The 15,557-nt window shown below is 34.9% G+C and overlaps 1 protein-coding gene across 1 annotated transcript in view; it reads left to right on the top strand.

Annotated features, from left to right (window-relative positions):
- LOC149782474 (uncharacterized) overlaps positions 1 to 15,228 on the top strand; it is a 55,767-nt gene extending 40,539 nt beyond the window's left edge. Inside the window, exons 14-16 of the mRNA XM_089933898.1 lie at positions 2,195 to 2,325; positions 6,032 to 6,123; positions 10,966 to 15,228. Coding sequence (XP_089790024.1) covers positions 2,195 to 2,325; positions 6,032 to 6,123; positions 10,966 to 11,132 — 390 coding nt within the window. The 3' untranslated portion in view covers positions 11,133 to 15,228. The remainder of the gene's footprint in view (positions 1 to 2,194; positions 2,326 to 6,031; positions 6,124 to 10,965) is intronic.
- Positions 15,229 to 15,557: the final 329 nt, after the last annotated feature.

Genomic DNA, 15,557 nt, shown 5'->3' with positions numbered 1-15,557 from the left:
TTATACACTACCAATATCATAGGTAAATACACTATCAATATCATAGGTAATATACTACCAATATCATAGATAATGTAGTCCAAACACTATAGGTTATACACTACCAATATTGTAGGTAATACACTACCTATATCATAGGTAAATACAATACCAATATCATAGGTTATACACTACCAATATCATAGGTAATACACTACCAATATCATAGGCAATACACTACCGATATCATAGATAATACACTACCAATATCATAGATAATACACTACCAATATCATAGGTCATACACTACCAGTATCATAGGTAATACACTACCAATATCATAGGTATTGCACTGCCAATATCATAGATAATGTAGTCCAAACACCATAGTTTATACACTACCAATATTGTAGGCAAAACACTACCAATATCATAGGTAAATACACTGCCAATATCATAGGTAATACTACCAATATCATAGGTAATGCACTGCCAATATCATAGATAATTTAGTCCAAACACCATAGGTTATAGGCTACCAATATCATAGGTAATGCACTACCTATGTCATCTGTAATACACTACCGATATCATCTGTAATACATTACAAATATTATTAATATGTCTACCAATATAATAGAAAATATTTGTCTCCAAATACCAGAGCCTAATGACCACCAATATCATCTGTAATACACTCTAAGATGGTCAATTTTATTTACTTCCTTCATTGTATGATTGCTTGATTAATATGTGGAAAACAGCTGTTTTACTGATCTAGGTGTTTGTTGGATTTAAAATGTTTTATTGAACCAATATTTTGATTTTAAATTGGTGTGTAATATTGATCTATGCCAGCCTAGGAGTATATACTTATCCATTCCTAACCCATGTGCTTTACTGTCAGCAGTAAACAAGATAGACCCGTATATATTTTTACTTCAAGTACAGACTTAGGATCATGCTATTCATTCTACTAATGGGTTCAAGTGCAATATGGGACAGTAGACTTGGATCTAATATGCCATTCATTCTACTAATGACTTCATGTGCATTATGGGATCATAGCAGACTTGGATCTATGCTATTCATTCTACTAATGTGTTCAAATGCATTATGGGACAGCAGACTTGGATCTATGCCATTCATTCTACTAATGTGTTCAAATGCATTATGGGACAGCAGACTTGGATCTATGCTATTGTTGTTGTTGTAGAGTTTAACGCCATTTTTCAGCACAAGATTGGCTATACATGGCGGTCAGCATTAATGGTGGAGGAAGAACCTGGGAAAACCCCAGAAAGAACCACCATCACCTATGAGAAGCTACTGGCAAGCTTTCTCACATACCCACATTGGCCGAAACCCGGGACTTGAACCCATGCACACAAAGGTGAGATGGCAGTAATCAGTAATGGTGAGCACTTTAGACCACTTAGCCACTTGGGGTCCCCTCTGTGTTATTCATTTTACAAATGAGTTCAAATGCATTATGAGATAGCAGACTTGGGTATATACTATTCATTTTACAAATGAGTTCAAGTGCATTATGGGATAGCAGACTTGGGTCTATGATATTCATTCTACTAATGAGTTCAAGTGCATTATGGGATAGCAGACTGGGATTACACTGTTTGTTTTGCAAACAAGTTCAAGTGCATTATGGGATAGCAGACTTGGGTCTATGATATTTATTCTACTAATGGGTTCAAGTACATTATGGGACAACAGACTTCGGTTTATACTATTTTGTACTGTCAATGATTTCAAATGCAATATGGGATAACAGTCTTGGATCTATGCTACTAATGAGTTCAAGTGCATAATGAGATAACAGACCAATGGGTCTATGCTATTTATTCTACAAATGAGTTCAAATGCAATATGGGATAACAGTCTTGGATCTATGCCATTCATTCTGTTGATGAGTTCAGGTATATTATGTGACAACAGACTTGGATCTTTGCAATTCATTCTACTAATGGGTTCAAGTGAAGCATGGGATAGCAGTTTTGGGTCGATGCTATTCATTCTATTAATGGGTTCAAGTGCATTATTAGATAGCAGACTTGGGTTTATGCTATTCATTCTAGAAATGAGTTCAAGTGCATTATGGGACAGAAAACTTGGGTCTATGCTATTTTGTTCTGTTAATGTGTCTGTACTCAGTTTGGGTGTGCATAATGAATGCTTGTCATTTTATTTGCCTTTCTAGACATGCAAGAAGATGCAGGATCATCACTGTCTGAGAGAGACCCTCACCATCTTTGCCCACACCAAGGACAGTGTTCTGCAGAAGGTGGCAGTGAAGATCATCTTCTGCATGATGGACACTAAAGAGCTGAAGTAAGAGTCTTTGAAAAGTACTTACAATCCTTAATGAGATTGACCTCCCAATTAAAAAACAAAATAATGTCTGTGATGTTTTGAGTCAAGTTTTCAAAGCATACATATTGAAGGATGTAGTCATTTGTGATACATTACTACATCAGACTTTGGAAATACAATGCACATTTTCCAGTTGTATCTTTGTACCATATAACTCTATAGATCTTTGTACCATATAACTCTATAGATCTTTGTACCATATAAATCTATAGATCTTTGTACCATATAAATCTATAGATCTTTGTACCATATATAACTCTACAGATCTTTGTACCATATATAACTCTATAGATCTTTGTACCATATATAACTCTATAGATCTTTGTACCATATAACTCTGCAGATCTTTGTACCATATAACTCTATAGACCTTTGTACCATATAAATCTATAGATCTTTGTACCATATAACTCTATAGATCTTTGTACCATATAACTCTATAGATCTTTGTACCATATAACTCTACAGATCTTTGTACCATATAACTCTATAGATCTTTGTACCATATAACTCTACAGATCTTTGTACCATATAACTGTAGATCTTGTACCATATAACTCTATAGATCTTTGTACCATATAACTCTATAGATCTTTGTACCGTATAACTCTACAGATCTTTGTACCATATATAAATCTATAGATCTTTGTACCATATATAACTCTATAGATCTTTGTATGATATAACTCTACAGATCTTTGTACCATATAACAAATATAACTCTATAGCTCTTTTAGGCAGAGGGATGAAACTTTGTTCATTTCTATATATTTACTCAGGTGGATATAATATTCATGTTATATCTGTAAGGTCAAGGTCATAAATCAAAGTACTCTTTACTTTTGTTTCTAATTTTAATGCCTTTTGGAATTATGGTCATGACACGTGGAACTTACATGTGTCACTGCCAGGAAACACAGTCCTGACACTTGGAACTTACATGTGTCACTGCCAGGAAACACAGTCCTGATACTTGGCACTTACATGTGTCACTGCCAGGAAACACAGTCCTGATACTTGGCACTTACATATGTCACTGCCAGGAAACACAGTCCTGATACTTGGCACTTACATGTGTCACTGCCAGGAAACACAGTCCTGATACTTGGCACTTACATGTGTCACTGCCAGGAAACACAGTCCTGATACTTGGCACTTACATGTGTCACTGCCAGGAAACACAGTCCTGATACTTGGCACTTACATGTGTAAGTGCCAGGAAACACAGTCCTGATACTTGGCACTTACATGTGTCACTGCCAGGAAACACAGTCCTGATACTTGGCACTTACATATGTAAGTGCCAGGAAACACAGTCCTGATACTTGGCACTTACATGTGTCACTGCCAGGAAACACAGTCCTGATACTTGGCACTTACATGTGTAAGTGCCAGGAAACACAGTCTTGATACTTGGCACTTACATGTGTCACTGCCAGGAAACACGGTCCTGATACTTGGAACTTACATGTGTCACTGCCAGGAAACACAGTCCTGATACTTGGCACTTACATATGTCACTGCCAGGAAATACAGTCCTGACACTTGGAACTTACATGTGTCACTGCCAGGAAACACAGTCCTGACACTTGGAAGTTACATGTGTCACTGCCAGGAAACACAGTCCTGATACTTGGAACTTACATGTGTCACTGCCAGGAAACACAGTCCTGATACTTGGAACTTACATGTGTCACTGCCAGGAAACACAGTCCTGATACTTGGCACTTAAAAGCATCCTGACCTGGGAATAGTACAGTCTTAACACTCAGTTCTTACACATCACTACATGAAATTGGTGCTACTACAATAAATGTTACTCTTTTTAGCCACTACTTACAATGACAGCCACCATTATCATAAATAGTATCATTCTGCAGTCACCTTTAACATTATGGAAAACACCCGTCTTCTTTAACCCAATTCTTCTGCAACCACTCTTAAATTTGGTATTTTATGCAGATGTAAGCAAGAGTTGTCACAGACTCATTTAGGTATCTTTTAACAATATTTGCTTGTGAACAAGTCACAGGTTCTCAGTTGATTTCCAAACTGAGGAGTCATCTGACCCTTGACCCCAAAATCTAAGAAATAAAAATAAAACTCTCAAGAGTCAAAACTAAAATCTTGAGAGTCAGTTCTTTTGGACAGTCATGAGCCATAGCTGTGATTCCTTGTTATTGGTGGCAACATATCATGTATAAGATTCACTGTCTAGTGCTGAATAATGAGAAATACCTGTTCAGTATTTTGTAAGAAATGTACAATCACATTTTTGTAATAGTGTTTTTCTTTCTGAGTTACTGTGTGTATATTTTGTGTATGAAACAGACAGAGGATTATTTTATAGGCCTCATCATCATCATCATCATCATCATCATCATCATCATCAATGCCTTAACCCAAGAGGTCGCTGGGGCACCACAGTTGACTTTACAACCAATTCTCTCCATCTTTTCCTGTTCTCTATTGCCCTTTGGGAATCTCCAGATCCCATGCTAATATTGTCCTACTTTATAGGCCTACTTTATTATATTTTCAACTTTACAACATATTCTATTATCAACTGCTCAAATCAGTTTATGTGCAGAAATATACAGTATGGGTATTTTGTTTTCTTCTGACTGTTCTCATTAACATGTGCAGAATATCCAGAATTTGTCCTGTTTCTGTAGTTTATATTAATTGAATGCCCAGTAATGAAACCTTGACTGTTTTTATGGCAGAAGAAATATACCATGTTCATGGGTCTACTTTGAGTGCATTAAAAAATCATGCATGTAATTTGTAGTCAGTTTATATGCGTAAATTATGTTGATACAGTGCATATCAACCACACCAGTGGAATAGTGGTTAGGGCATCCACCTTGGATGCAGGAGGTCGTGGATTCTAACCTGGCCGAGTCATACAAAAAACTTATAAAAATAGTACTAAAAGTGCATCACTAGGCACTGAACATTCAGAGGTAAGTGCTAGGACTGTTTGGCCTTGTGTCAGGATAATGGGACTGGGTGAGACATCATGCTACATGTCTGTGGCATGATGCCTTAGTGCTAGACATGACTATAAACTGCCACACTGCAGACATTGTGTTGATAATAATGACATAAAAGTTGTTAAAACTACATTAAAAATCCAAATCACACACACACAGATACAGTGCTTATCAAAAGCTCAGGTAGTTTTCTTATCAAATTTATCTCTTACATCCATCATATAACTCAGAAAGTAAAAACACTTAAAGATTTTGGCACTGACTTTCTATGGTAAAAATCACCTTCAAGAAGTGAATTTCTAAACTGTAAGTTTAATTTCATCATATACTCCCTAAACATTTAAATCACTTTTGATGTTTTTTTTTTAGTTCTAGTGCCAGGAAAATAGTCATTTACTGAATTCTATTGCCATCATTGTCATTTACTAAATTCTATCATTTCAACTACTGCTTCAGAATCTCTTATTACTGTCACAACATCCACTCCTGCTACAACCACTGCTGGTGCTGCTAATGTGACTTTGCAACCAATCCATTATCATCATCATAATCTTCTTCTTCTACTCCTTTTGCTTTTTGTCATTATCTTCTTCCTCTTCTACTCCTTTTGCTTTTCGTCATCATAATCATCTTTATTTGATTTTTCACATTTTTCTATTTTTGTACAGAATGAGGACAAAAGCAATGAAACTGGACCGGATACTTTGCTTTATCAGAGACAACTCTGCCGATAGAGATGCCTGGGATATGGCTGACCAAGGTACATTGTTTTTATAAAATTCATTTGCTTTTTTCCACTCTGTTTTTTACTGTGCATTTCTTGAAACTGAATATTTCCCATTTAATATGGGAACATTTACCTGAAGCCTGTATAATGTACTATTATGTGAATAACATTTACTTTGTGTCTGTGCAGATACCTGTACAGGGAAAACCCCTTATGACCATAATCCCTTGGGGCAAACTTTGAAGACTCTTTAGTCCTCTCTCTTTTCTTCTAAGAAGATGTGATTTGGTTCCATTTTCATAAAGCTTCTTAAAGCCAAGTAAAATCTCAGCTCAAGTTCTGCATGTCTGTTGAGGGGAACCTCACTATAATGCAGTAGTAGGGGTGGTCCATAACTACCAAGCTGAATCATGTTAGCGTGGTAGTTGAGGTTCATAACTAGGGACCAATGTGCTAGCTTAATAGTTGGGGTTCATAACTAGTTGATGTGTTAAGGCAGTAGTTGATGACATAACTAGTGACTGTGTTAACACAGTAGTTGGGGTCAGTGTAACTAGTAGCTGTGTTAACACAGAAGTTGGAGCCCTTAGTGGCTGTGTTAACACAGTAGTTGGAGTCCACACTAGTGACTGTGTTAACACAGTAGCTAGAGCCCTAACTAGTAACTGTGTAATGTAGGGAACTGCAGTATAGTGAAAATGATCAATCATTGGACAAATAGGTCTATAAGTCCATGTAGGGGTGGGGGTGAAGATAAACAAATTGCCAGTCAAACAGATAGCATTTGTATTAGCTTCCAAATTATAATACAGTTGGGATTAAGATAGCACTATGTTTAATTAAAATTAATAATTGATGTGTAACAGCATTACCTATCACATTATCCTGACACCAGACTGACCAGTCCTAAAACTAACCTCTTTATGCTAAGCACCTAGCAAGGCAGCTGTTAGTACCATTTTTGTAAGTCTTTAATATGACTTCACTGGGGTTTGAACCCAAGACCTCCATTTTCCAAGGTGGATGCTCTAACCACTAGGCAACCAGAGTGGTGGAGCCACATGGAGAAAGAGAAGGGGAGCATTATTACATTTACACTTCTCATTAATATACATCAATGTCCAGAGCTTTATCAGTGTAGGGTACATGACAAATTTTGACTAGTCCAAATGTAATAATGTTATAGATACATGGGATGTGACAAAAATACGGCTGAAAATTGTAAACACCTCTCTCAACTATAAAATATAGGTCACTGGGACTTAGTCTGGTACGGTTGAGTTGCTTTCCATCAGATGCATTAGCATGTCAGCTTTCATGAAATATTAGGGTATAAAGAAACAAATAGCTAAAAATAGACAAGTCACTCCAGTGTAAAACTTGGGTTACACTGACCTTGTTTTGGTATGACAAAGCTACTTATTGAGATGCATTCCCATACAAATTTTCATGTGTTAGTGAAAAAGGGTCAAAGATAACTGATGACATGAGGAACAGAAAGCTTAAAGTACAAAAGTCACTCATGCATGAAAATAAGGTCACAGTGGTCTACTTTTAGTATGATTGAATTCCTCTTTCTGAAAAGCACATATATAGCAACTTTATGAGTAAGAGAAATAGGGCATATGGCATTGAGGGCAACTAAATCAAAGTACCAAAATCACATAAATGTGACAATTAGATCAGAGTGACTTGCTTTTGGTATGGCTGAATTTTTCTGATAGAGCTGCATCCATTTGCCTGTTTTGATGAATGTAGGTGAAATAGTGTACAAGATACTGAGGACATAATAAAGAAATGGCAGAAAATACAAAAGTCCCTCAGTCATGAAAAGAAGGGAACATTGACCCACTATTGGCTTGTTTGAGCCACTTTGGAGCAGATGCATCCATATAATGACCAAAGGGATTCTTAGTATGTATGATCAAAGGGATTTTTAGTGTGGGAAAAGTAAAGTAATCAATATCAGGCTTCTAACTAGTAACATGTGGGGTGAATATGGGAATTTCAGACAGATGTGAGTGAAGCAATTATAAATCTGGTAAATAGGTCAGCATCATAGAAACTAAGAAGTTGGGTGTGAGAACATATCAAGTACAGTTTTTGGGTTACAGAAATTAAGGCTTTGACAAATCTGGGTAATTATATGGGTCAGCGTCATGACATATCTGGATAACAGGATCAAATTCCTGCTGTTTCAGCACTGCAGTTTGTTATGATATGATCTGGGGGAAGGGAGCTGTCATTCATCTAGTAATGGTTAGCCAATCATATTCTGAATGTGGGGAAAGGGTGTGGGATTACAATATGTGTATATAGATAGATACAAGATATATTGTGCAGAACAGAAGAGTCGAAAAAGTGAAGGCAGTGTAGAAAGCAGAAGGCAGTGTAGAAAGCAGAAGTGTAGAAAGCAGAAGGCAGAAGGACACCAAGCAGAAAGGAAATTAGCAGAAAGAGGGCAGAGAAAGAAAAAGGAGCAGTATAGATAAGATGTATTTGGAAATAAGAATCAGACAGAGATATACAAGATAGGGAGTTAAGAGAAAGGATACCTAATAGACATAATGGAGTGATAGATATTCTGAGTGGACAAATATAGTGAGAAACAGTGTAGATAAACATTAGTGTAGAATCTGAAGAGGTGGACTGTAGTGTGTATATTGGATATAAACAGTAGATTACAATATGACTTAGTGTTTTAATTAGTATACCCCTGGTCCCCGCCTCACCCCGAAGTCAACAGAAAGACCCAACTAGGTCAGAGAGACCACACCTAACAGGTCAGACTGTATATGACCAAAGATCCAAGATCTTCAAACTAGACAACATATGTGGATTGAAAACTCCAAAAATTTCAGAATATCATAACCACTTTTGGAGTATGGTATCCATACAAGATCGCAGAGATCAGTTGGTATTCTGCCAATTATGCTATAGACATGCAAACCCAGCTTGTGCATTCTTGTTGAATGTTACTTTCACCCTGGTTTTATGTGACCCTGATGAAAAAAGCTGTACAGTGATGTGCCTCCAGCAACAATCTTCCAGTTTTTAAGGGAATGCAATTCATATTATAAATTGTAACAGTTACCATTTTTTTAAAAGTATTAAAGTGTTTTATACCTTTATATTTTATTTTAAATACCTCGTATAGAATCTGAACAGCTTTAGATTTTGACCTACTGTTAATTGGTAACCACTATTGTACTGAGGTGCTGTTAAATGTCAGAATATACAAATGTATCCAGACATTAAGGGCATAGTAAATGAATGGCTGAACCTACAATAGTCACTAAAGAATGAAAATTAGGTTACATTGACCAAATTTTGGTAAGGTCAAATTTCTCATGAGTGTAGATGAAATAAGGTTCAAGAGTAACTGACAGTGTTATGCATTTCATTATTAGTACTGTGACTCATAAAAGGAGCCAATTTATAAAGATTTATGTCCAATTCAATATCTTTCAGCAGCCATTTATTCAACAACATTTCCTTAAAGTTTGTAAAGTAAAATATCTGCTCTGTCAAAGAAAGACTGCAGTGTAAATTATCTCATCTGTCAAAGGAGGACAACAAAGTAAAATATTTGATCTGTCAAAGAAAGAATGCAAAGTAAAATATCTGATCTGTCAAAGCAGGACAACAAAGTAAATATCTGATCTGTCAAAGGAGGACAACAAAGTAAAATATTTGACCTGTCAAAGGAAAACTGCAAAGTAAAATATCTGAGCTGTCAAAGGAGGACTACAAAGTAAATAATCTGTTCTGTCAAAAGTGGACTACAAAGTAAAATATCTGATCTATCAAAGAAGGACTACAAAGTAAATAATCTGTTCTGTCAAAAGAGGACTACAAAGTAAATAATCTGTTCTGTCAAAAGAGGACTACAAAGTAAATAATCTGTTCTGTCAAAAGTGGACTGCAAAGTAAAATATCTGATTACTCAAAGCAGGACTAAAACTAGACCGCTCTGGTGGCCTAGTGGTTAGAGCGTCCACCTCGGATGCATGAGGTCATGGGTTTGATCCCCAGCCATGTCATATCAAAGACTTATTAAAATGGCACTAACAGCTGCATCGCTGTCAACATCATGATGCCCCAGTGCTAGACATCACTATAAACTGCCTCACTGCAGACATCATAGTGATATGACCGAAAAATTGTTAAAGCTATGTTAAAAATCCAAATCACACACTCTTTCCACGTGGTATCTAAGTCATTTGCTTAGCCATACAACCAGAAGGTAATGATTTTCAATTCTGTCGAGACCAGCATGAATCAACTGACAAGGTGTACCTTTTTGCAACACTCTGAACTCCCATTGCTTTATGATCAATCCTTTGTACCAGTCTGTATATTATCATTAATCCTTTGTACCAGTCTGTATATTATCATTAATCCTTTGTACCAGTCTGTATATTATCATTAATCCTTTGTACCAGTCTGTATATTGTCATTAATCATTTGTACCAGTCTGTATAATGTTGGATGAAATGTACTCATATTAATGAGGGGATTCATCTTTATGTGTAAACATAAGGTTTAATTTTTAAGTAAGATACCCATTTGTGACTATTTCTTGCAAATTCCACAAAAAATCCATCAAATAAAAACCTAGGTCCTCTTTTTAAAATTATGTATAGCCCATCATCACATTTTTTATTATCATTAAAGTTGTGGGAGTTTGGTGACTTTAGCATATTTCATGACATAAATAGATGGTCAACTCAATGCTTAATTTGTTTAAATCAGTCTCTTCTGAAAAAAGTATTCTCATTAATCATTTTCTTCCATAAATGTGCACAAATTGTATACTTGAAGGGAAAATTTGATTTTCAGTGCAACTTCAACTTTTTTTTTCATGCCTTGTAGGTATTGAGGTGATGATGAATAACAGTAATGACAACTTCCCGAACCTCCCAACTCTGAGTACAATTGAGAAGCTGAATAAGATGGGTGGAGCTTACAACTTTGGGTCAAGAACCTCACTGAGGTCTGACTCAGGGAGTTGCAGCAGTGAGCCCATGAGGAAGAAATAGAATAAATAAAGCCTGTTTTCATAGTTTATTTATTTTCTTAACTTTAAATAAAATTATATTTGGTTTTGTCTTCTATAAAATAAATAAATTGTACATTACCAAAATTTCATTTTGAAATGATAATTTACATCAAATGGCAAGTGACCCACTTGATAACATACAAAATGTTTCTTAAATAATACTATACTCAAAATAACAGAATTATACTGCTATATTCTGGGACTGATGTGAAATACCACTACATTCCGCAACTAATGTGAAATTGCTACACTCTGGGACCCATGTCAAATACTGCTACACTCTGGACTTTATCTGAAATACCCCTACACTCTGGGACTAGTGTAAAAAAATAGCTAGACTATGGGACACTGCTAAACTCTGGACTTGATGTGAAATACCATTTCATTCAGCAGTCAATGTGAAGTATGGTTTAGACAAGTTTCCATTTTATTAAGGTTTCATTATTATTTTAAATTGAAGTAATTACCTCGTATGTATGAAAAATGTAATCTTACTGAAATAATGTTATCTTTCATTTTCATTATTTGTAATGGGTACATTACAAAATATTCTTAAAATCCATGATAATTACAACATATTCATTGTCACTGGGTAACATGTCAACAGTATCATGGTTGGTAACTGACTCAATACCTTATGTATAATCAGAACCTGTTATGGACATTAGGCCAGAGCCTGTTTCAGTGTGTTACCATGTGATACAATTACCTTTCAAGCAAACTGCAGTTTTTTGTCCACACCAGAATGGTCCACATTTATAACTAACATCTGAAGCAGCTTATCCTCCTGCAGTTTAATCTTTCAGAACATACCATTTTGAACAATACTAATTAGTCTTTCATGTCATAATTGGCACCAAGTGTCAATAGAGATTAGCAAACTTGACAATGTTCAGATATGTTAAGATAACTGTTCTGTTCTAAATACACACATAAATTCAGGATTAAATTCAAGCACCAGCCTGGGCAAGTTTCACTGTATTAGACAAATTCTGCTTGCTTGGTAGAAGAAGCAGAATTTTAGCATTATTATTTTCCTACTAGAGTTTTTTACTATCTGACAAAGTAAAAATTGACTTTGATAAAGAGGGAGTCTGGTTTATTTAAGCTGGAAGAACCAGATGCAGTTACCCTAATTTGTCAAACATTTTTTATTTCATATATTTTTAATTTGATAAGTAATAAGTTAAAATATCCTGAGTGTGTTTTAAGATTGTGTCCCTTTTGAAGGATACAACTTTTTCTGCAGATAATTAACAATGGAAACAAATTACTTTTGTAAATTTTGGATGATACAGTGTGTAAATATCTGACACATTAAGTTGGGACAATCTAAAAAAACAATTTTTTTAATTATTGTTTGACATAATCTTTTTTATTAAGGATTTGAAATAGAAAGTATCTTCTTCCTGTGATTTTATTAAATGTAAAAACTGCAAAGAAGATTAGAAATAATTATGTAGCCTTTATATTTTATATAGTAGTTTTTAAATTGTAGTAATTTAAATTTGCCAACTTGTTTTTGTCAAACTTAAAATTATTTTTATTGCTAAATTAAAGGTACAGAATTTTAAATCAAAGTATTATGATTCAAGATGAAGAAATCTGAGATAACATTTTTAAGCTTTTCTAATATGAAATGTTGACTGCTGCATATTATAACAGTAAACTTTGTTTATAATGATTTTCTCACGTGTCAAGATAGATTTTTTATGCTTGCAGGCTTGCCTTGGTAAACATTATCTCCCTTTCATGGAAATTTGTCTAATACATATTCAGACTGTAATGTATAATTTAACATTTCCATCTCTGTTTTTTTTCCTTTGAGCAAAAGCCAGTAATTTTTGCAAAATTCAACAAATAGTTTATTTCCCATACAGAGTGAAAATTTAAAAAGAACATAAAGTACAGTATAATCTGTCTTGAAAGACCACCCCTTATGCCAAATGGTCTCTCAAGACAGGTGGTCTCTCATAACAGGTTGTAACACTATATAATCAATAAATCTGTGCATGGAGATTCTGGTCTCTCAAAACCGGAGGTCTCTCATAGCAGTGGTCTCTCATGGCAGGATTTACTGTATTGTGAATTAAATCCCAAACAGTCCTAAAAGTTATCTCAGAAGTCCAACTGAATAGAGTTCCAATTAAATTCCAGTGGTGATGCAGATAAGTTCCAATATTTAATGTGTGATGTGCCATGTCACCTCTGTCTGCATGGGTTTGAATCTTTGGCCTGGGCTCGGCCAATTTGGGTATGTGAATGCTTGCCCATGGGTCAGCAGTTCTTACCAGAGTTTTCCTGGGTCTTCCTCCACCAGTTATACTGGCTGTCATGTATAACCTAATATGTGATGAAAAATGATATTAAAACCCCAAACTATATATATATATATATATATATATATATATATATATATATATATATATATATATATATATAAGATGTTCTGAAACTTCTTTTGATTTTTTAAAGTGATATTTTAAAGAATAAAATCTCTGGAGATTTGATATTATAAACAAACTTTGCTCATTGTTTCAAGAAAAAACAGCTAAATAACAAGTGTTGTTTTAAGTGCCAGACATTTGTTTGGATGTGAATCCCATCTTAACATTAAAATGTTGGAATCATAAAGTATCCCAAGTAAAATGATGGATTGATAAGCTTGCTTGTACATTCAAAATAAGTCTACAATACACTTATGATGTAAATAGGTTTTTGCTTTTCAACAAGAGGCTGGCAGGACCGCTTCTCTTATTAGGTATTAACTCACTAATTTTCAGGAATTTTAATAAATTTGTAACATGAAGGTTGAGGTTTAAACTTTAGTTTGAGATTTTATGTCAGTGAAAAACAATTAGGTTATCAATGGGAGTGTGGTATATGCACTACATCCTATTCTACAGCACTAGGAACCATTGTCACTTGCACTCTATCAGATAGAGTCTATCCCCACTGCAACAGTATTAGGAACCATTTATACATGTACTAATCTCCACTCCAAAAGCACTGAGAACCATTGCCACATACTCTCTATTCCCACACCAAGAATACTAGGAACTATTTCCACATGCCCTACATCCCCATTCCAACTGTAATGACCATTTCTACATGCTTTATATTCCCACTCCAAAATTACTATGGTCTTTTTCTATATGCATTATTATCTCCACTCTATCATTAATATGAACCATTTCTACATGCACTATATCCCCACTCCAACATTACTAGGGACAATTTCTACATTCACTATATCTCCACTCCATCATTACTATTAACCATTTCTTCATGCATCTCCACTCCAACGTTACTAGGGTACATTTCTATATGCACTATATCTCCATTCCAACAGTACTAGGGACCAGCTTTCAGTACTTTTCCTTATTGTAACATTGCAAAGAAAATTATAATTCTTTAGGAACACAAATGGATGTCAAATTTGTTGGTTTGTGATGAAATATCATGCTTCTGTTAACTCAAATTCTGAAAGTTTAATTTAATTGGACTTTCAAATCTTGAGTTGGTAAAGTTTTTATTTGTTTATTTTATAGTGCAGCTGAAATGACGTCATTGACTTTATTCTTTTTCTTACCTTTTCCTATAGCATATAAGTCCCAAATTCATGTAATGGGTACTTTTATAACGTTTCTTTTCTTTTTTCATGTTTTTCTGTTACTAAAGAGACTGAAATTAATAAATATGACTTTTGCTAAAAGATTTTTATAATATTTATTTTCTGGAAAACTGAAAGAGATCTGTTGAGGGCATAAATTGGTTTATTTTGATAAATATTTAAAACAAACAATTATGAACTCTATTGTTAGCATTTTAGTATACATAGTCAAGATATACAATTTTTCTAACATTTCATAAGAGAAACAACTTCTCTGCACATTTCATGTACAGTACATATATTGTTTGTTGTAAATGCAATGTCCATTGTATCTGTGATATGTTCATTATTATGAACTGTGTATTCCACTCTGTAATATTGACATAAAAATATGCTTTTATTTCTCCTAATATTGGCTGGTCCATCTCTCCAAATGAATAACAATAAACTCTGTTTTAATTCATGTTTTTGTCATTTTATGTTCATAATGCTTGCAGGAACCCCAGCTAGCCTATTAATCCAAGATTCTCACCTATACAGATCACTGACATCACACCTGTGTCTGCATGGCTTCAAGCCTTGGCTTGGCCAATGTGGGTATGTGAAAAAGCTTGCCAGTAGCTTCCCATGGGTTGATGGTTCTTCCGAAAGTTTTCATAGGTTCTTCCTACACTTCCTACACCAAATATACTGTATACTGGCCACCAAGTTAATCCTCTCATGTGTTGAAATGATTTTTGGTGTCACATGCACTGTAGAGTCATGAGATGTTTAGTGAAAAAGGACCTGGTC

The sequence above is a fragment of the Sinohyriopsis cumingii genome, chromosome 15 (assembly GCF_028554795.1).
Source record: "Sinohyriopsis cumingii isolate HCF-2022 chromosome 15, ASM2855479v2, whole genome shotgun sequence".
Taxonomy (NCBI): domain Eukaryota; kingdom Metazoa; phylum Mollusca; class Bivalvia; order Unionida; family Unionidae; genus Sinohyriopsis; species Sinohyriopsis cumingii.
This window is presented reverse-complemented; position numbering and strand designations above follow the sequence as displayed.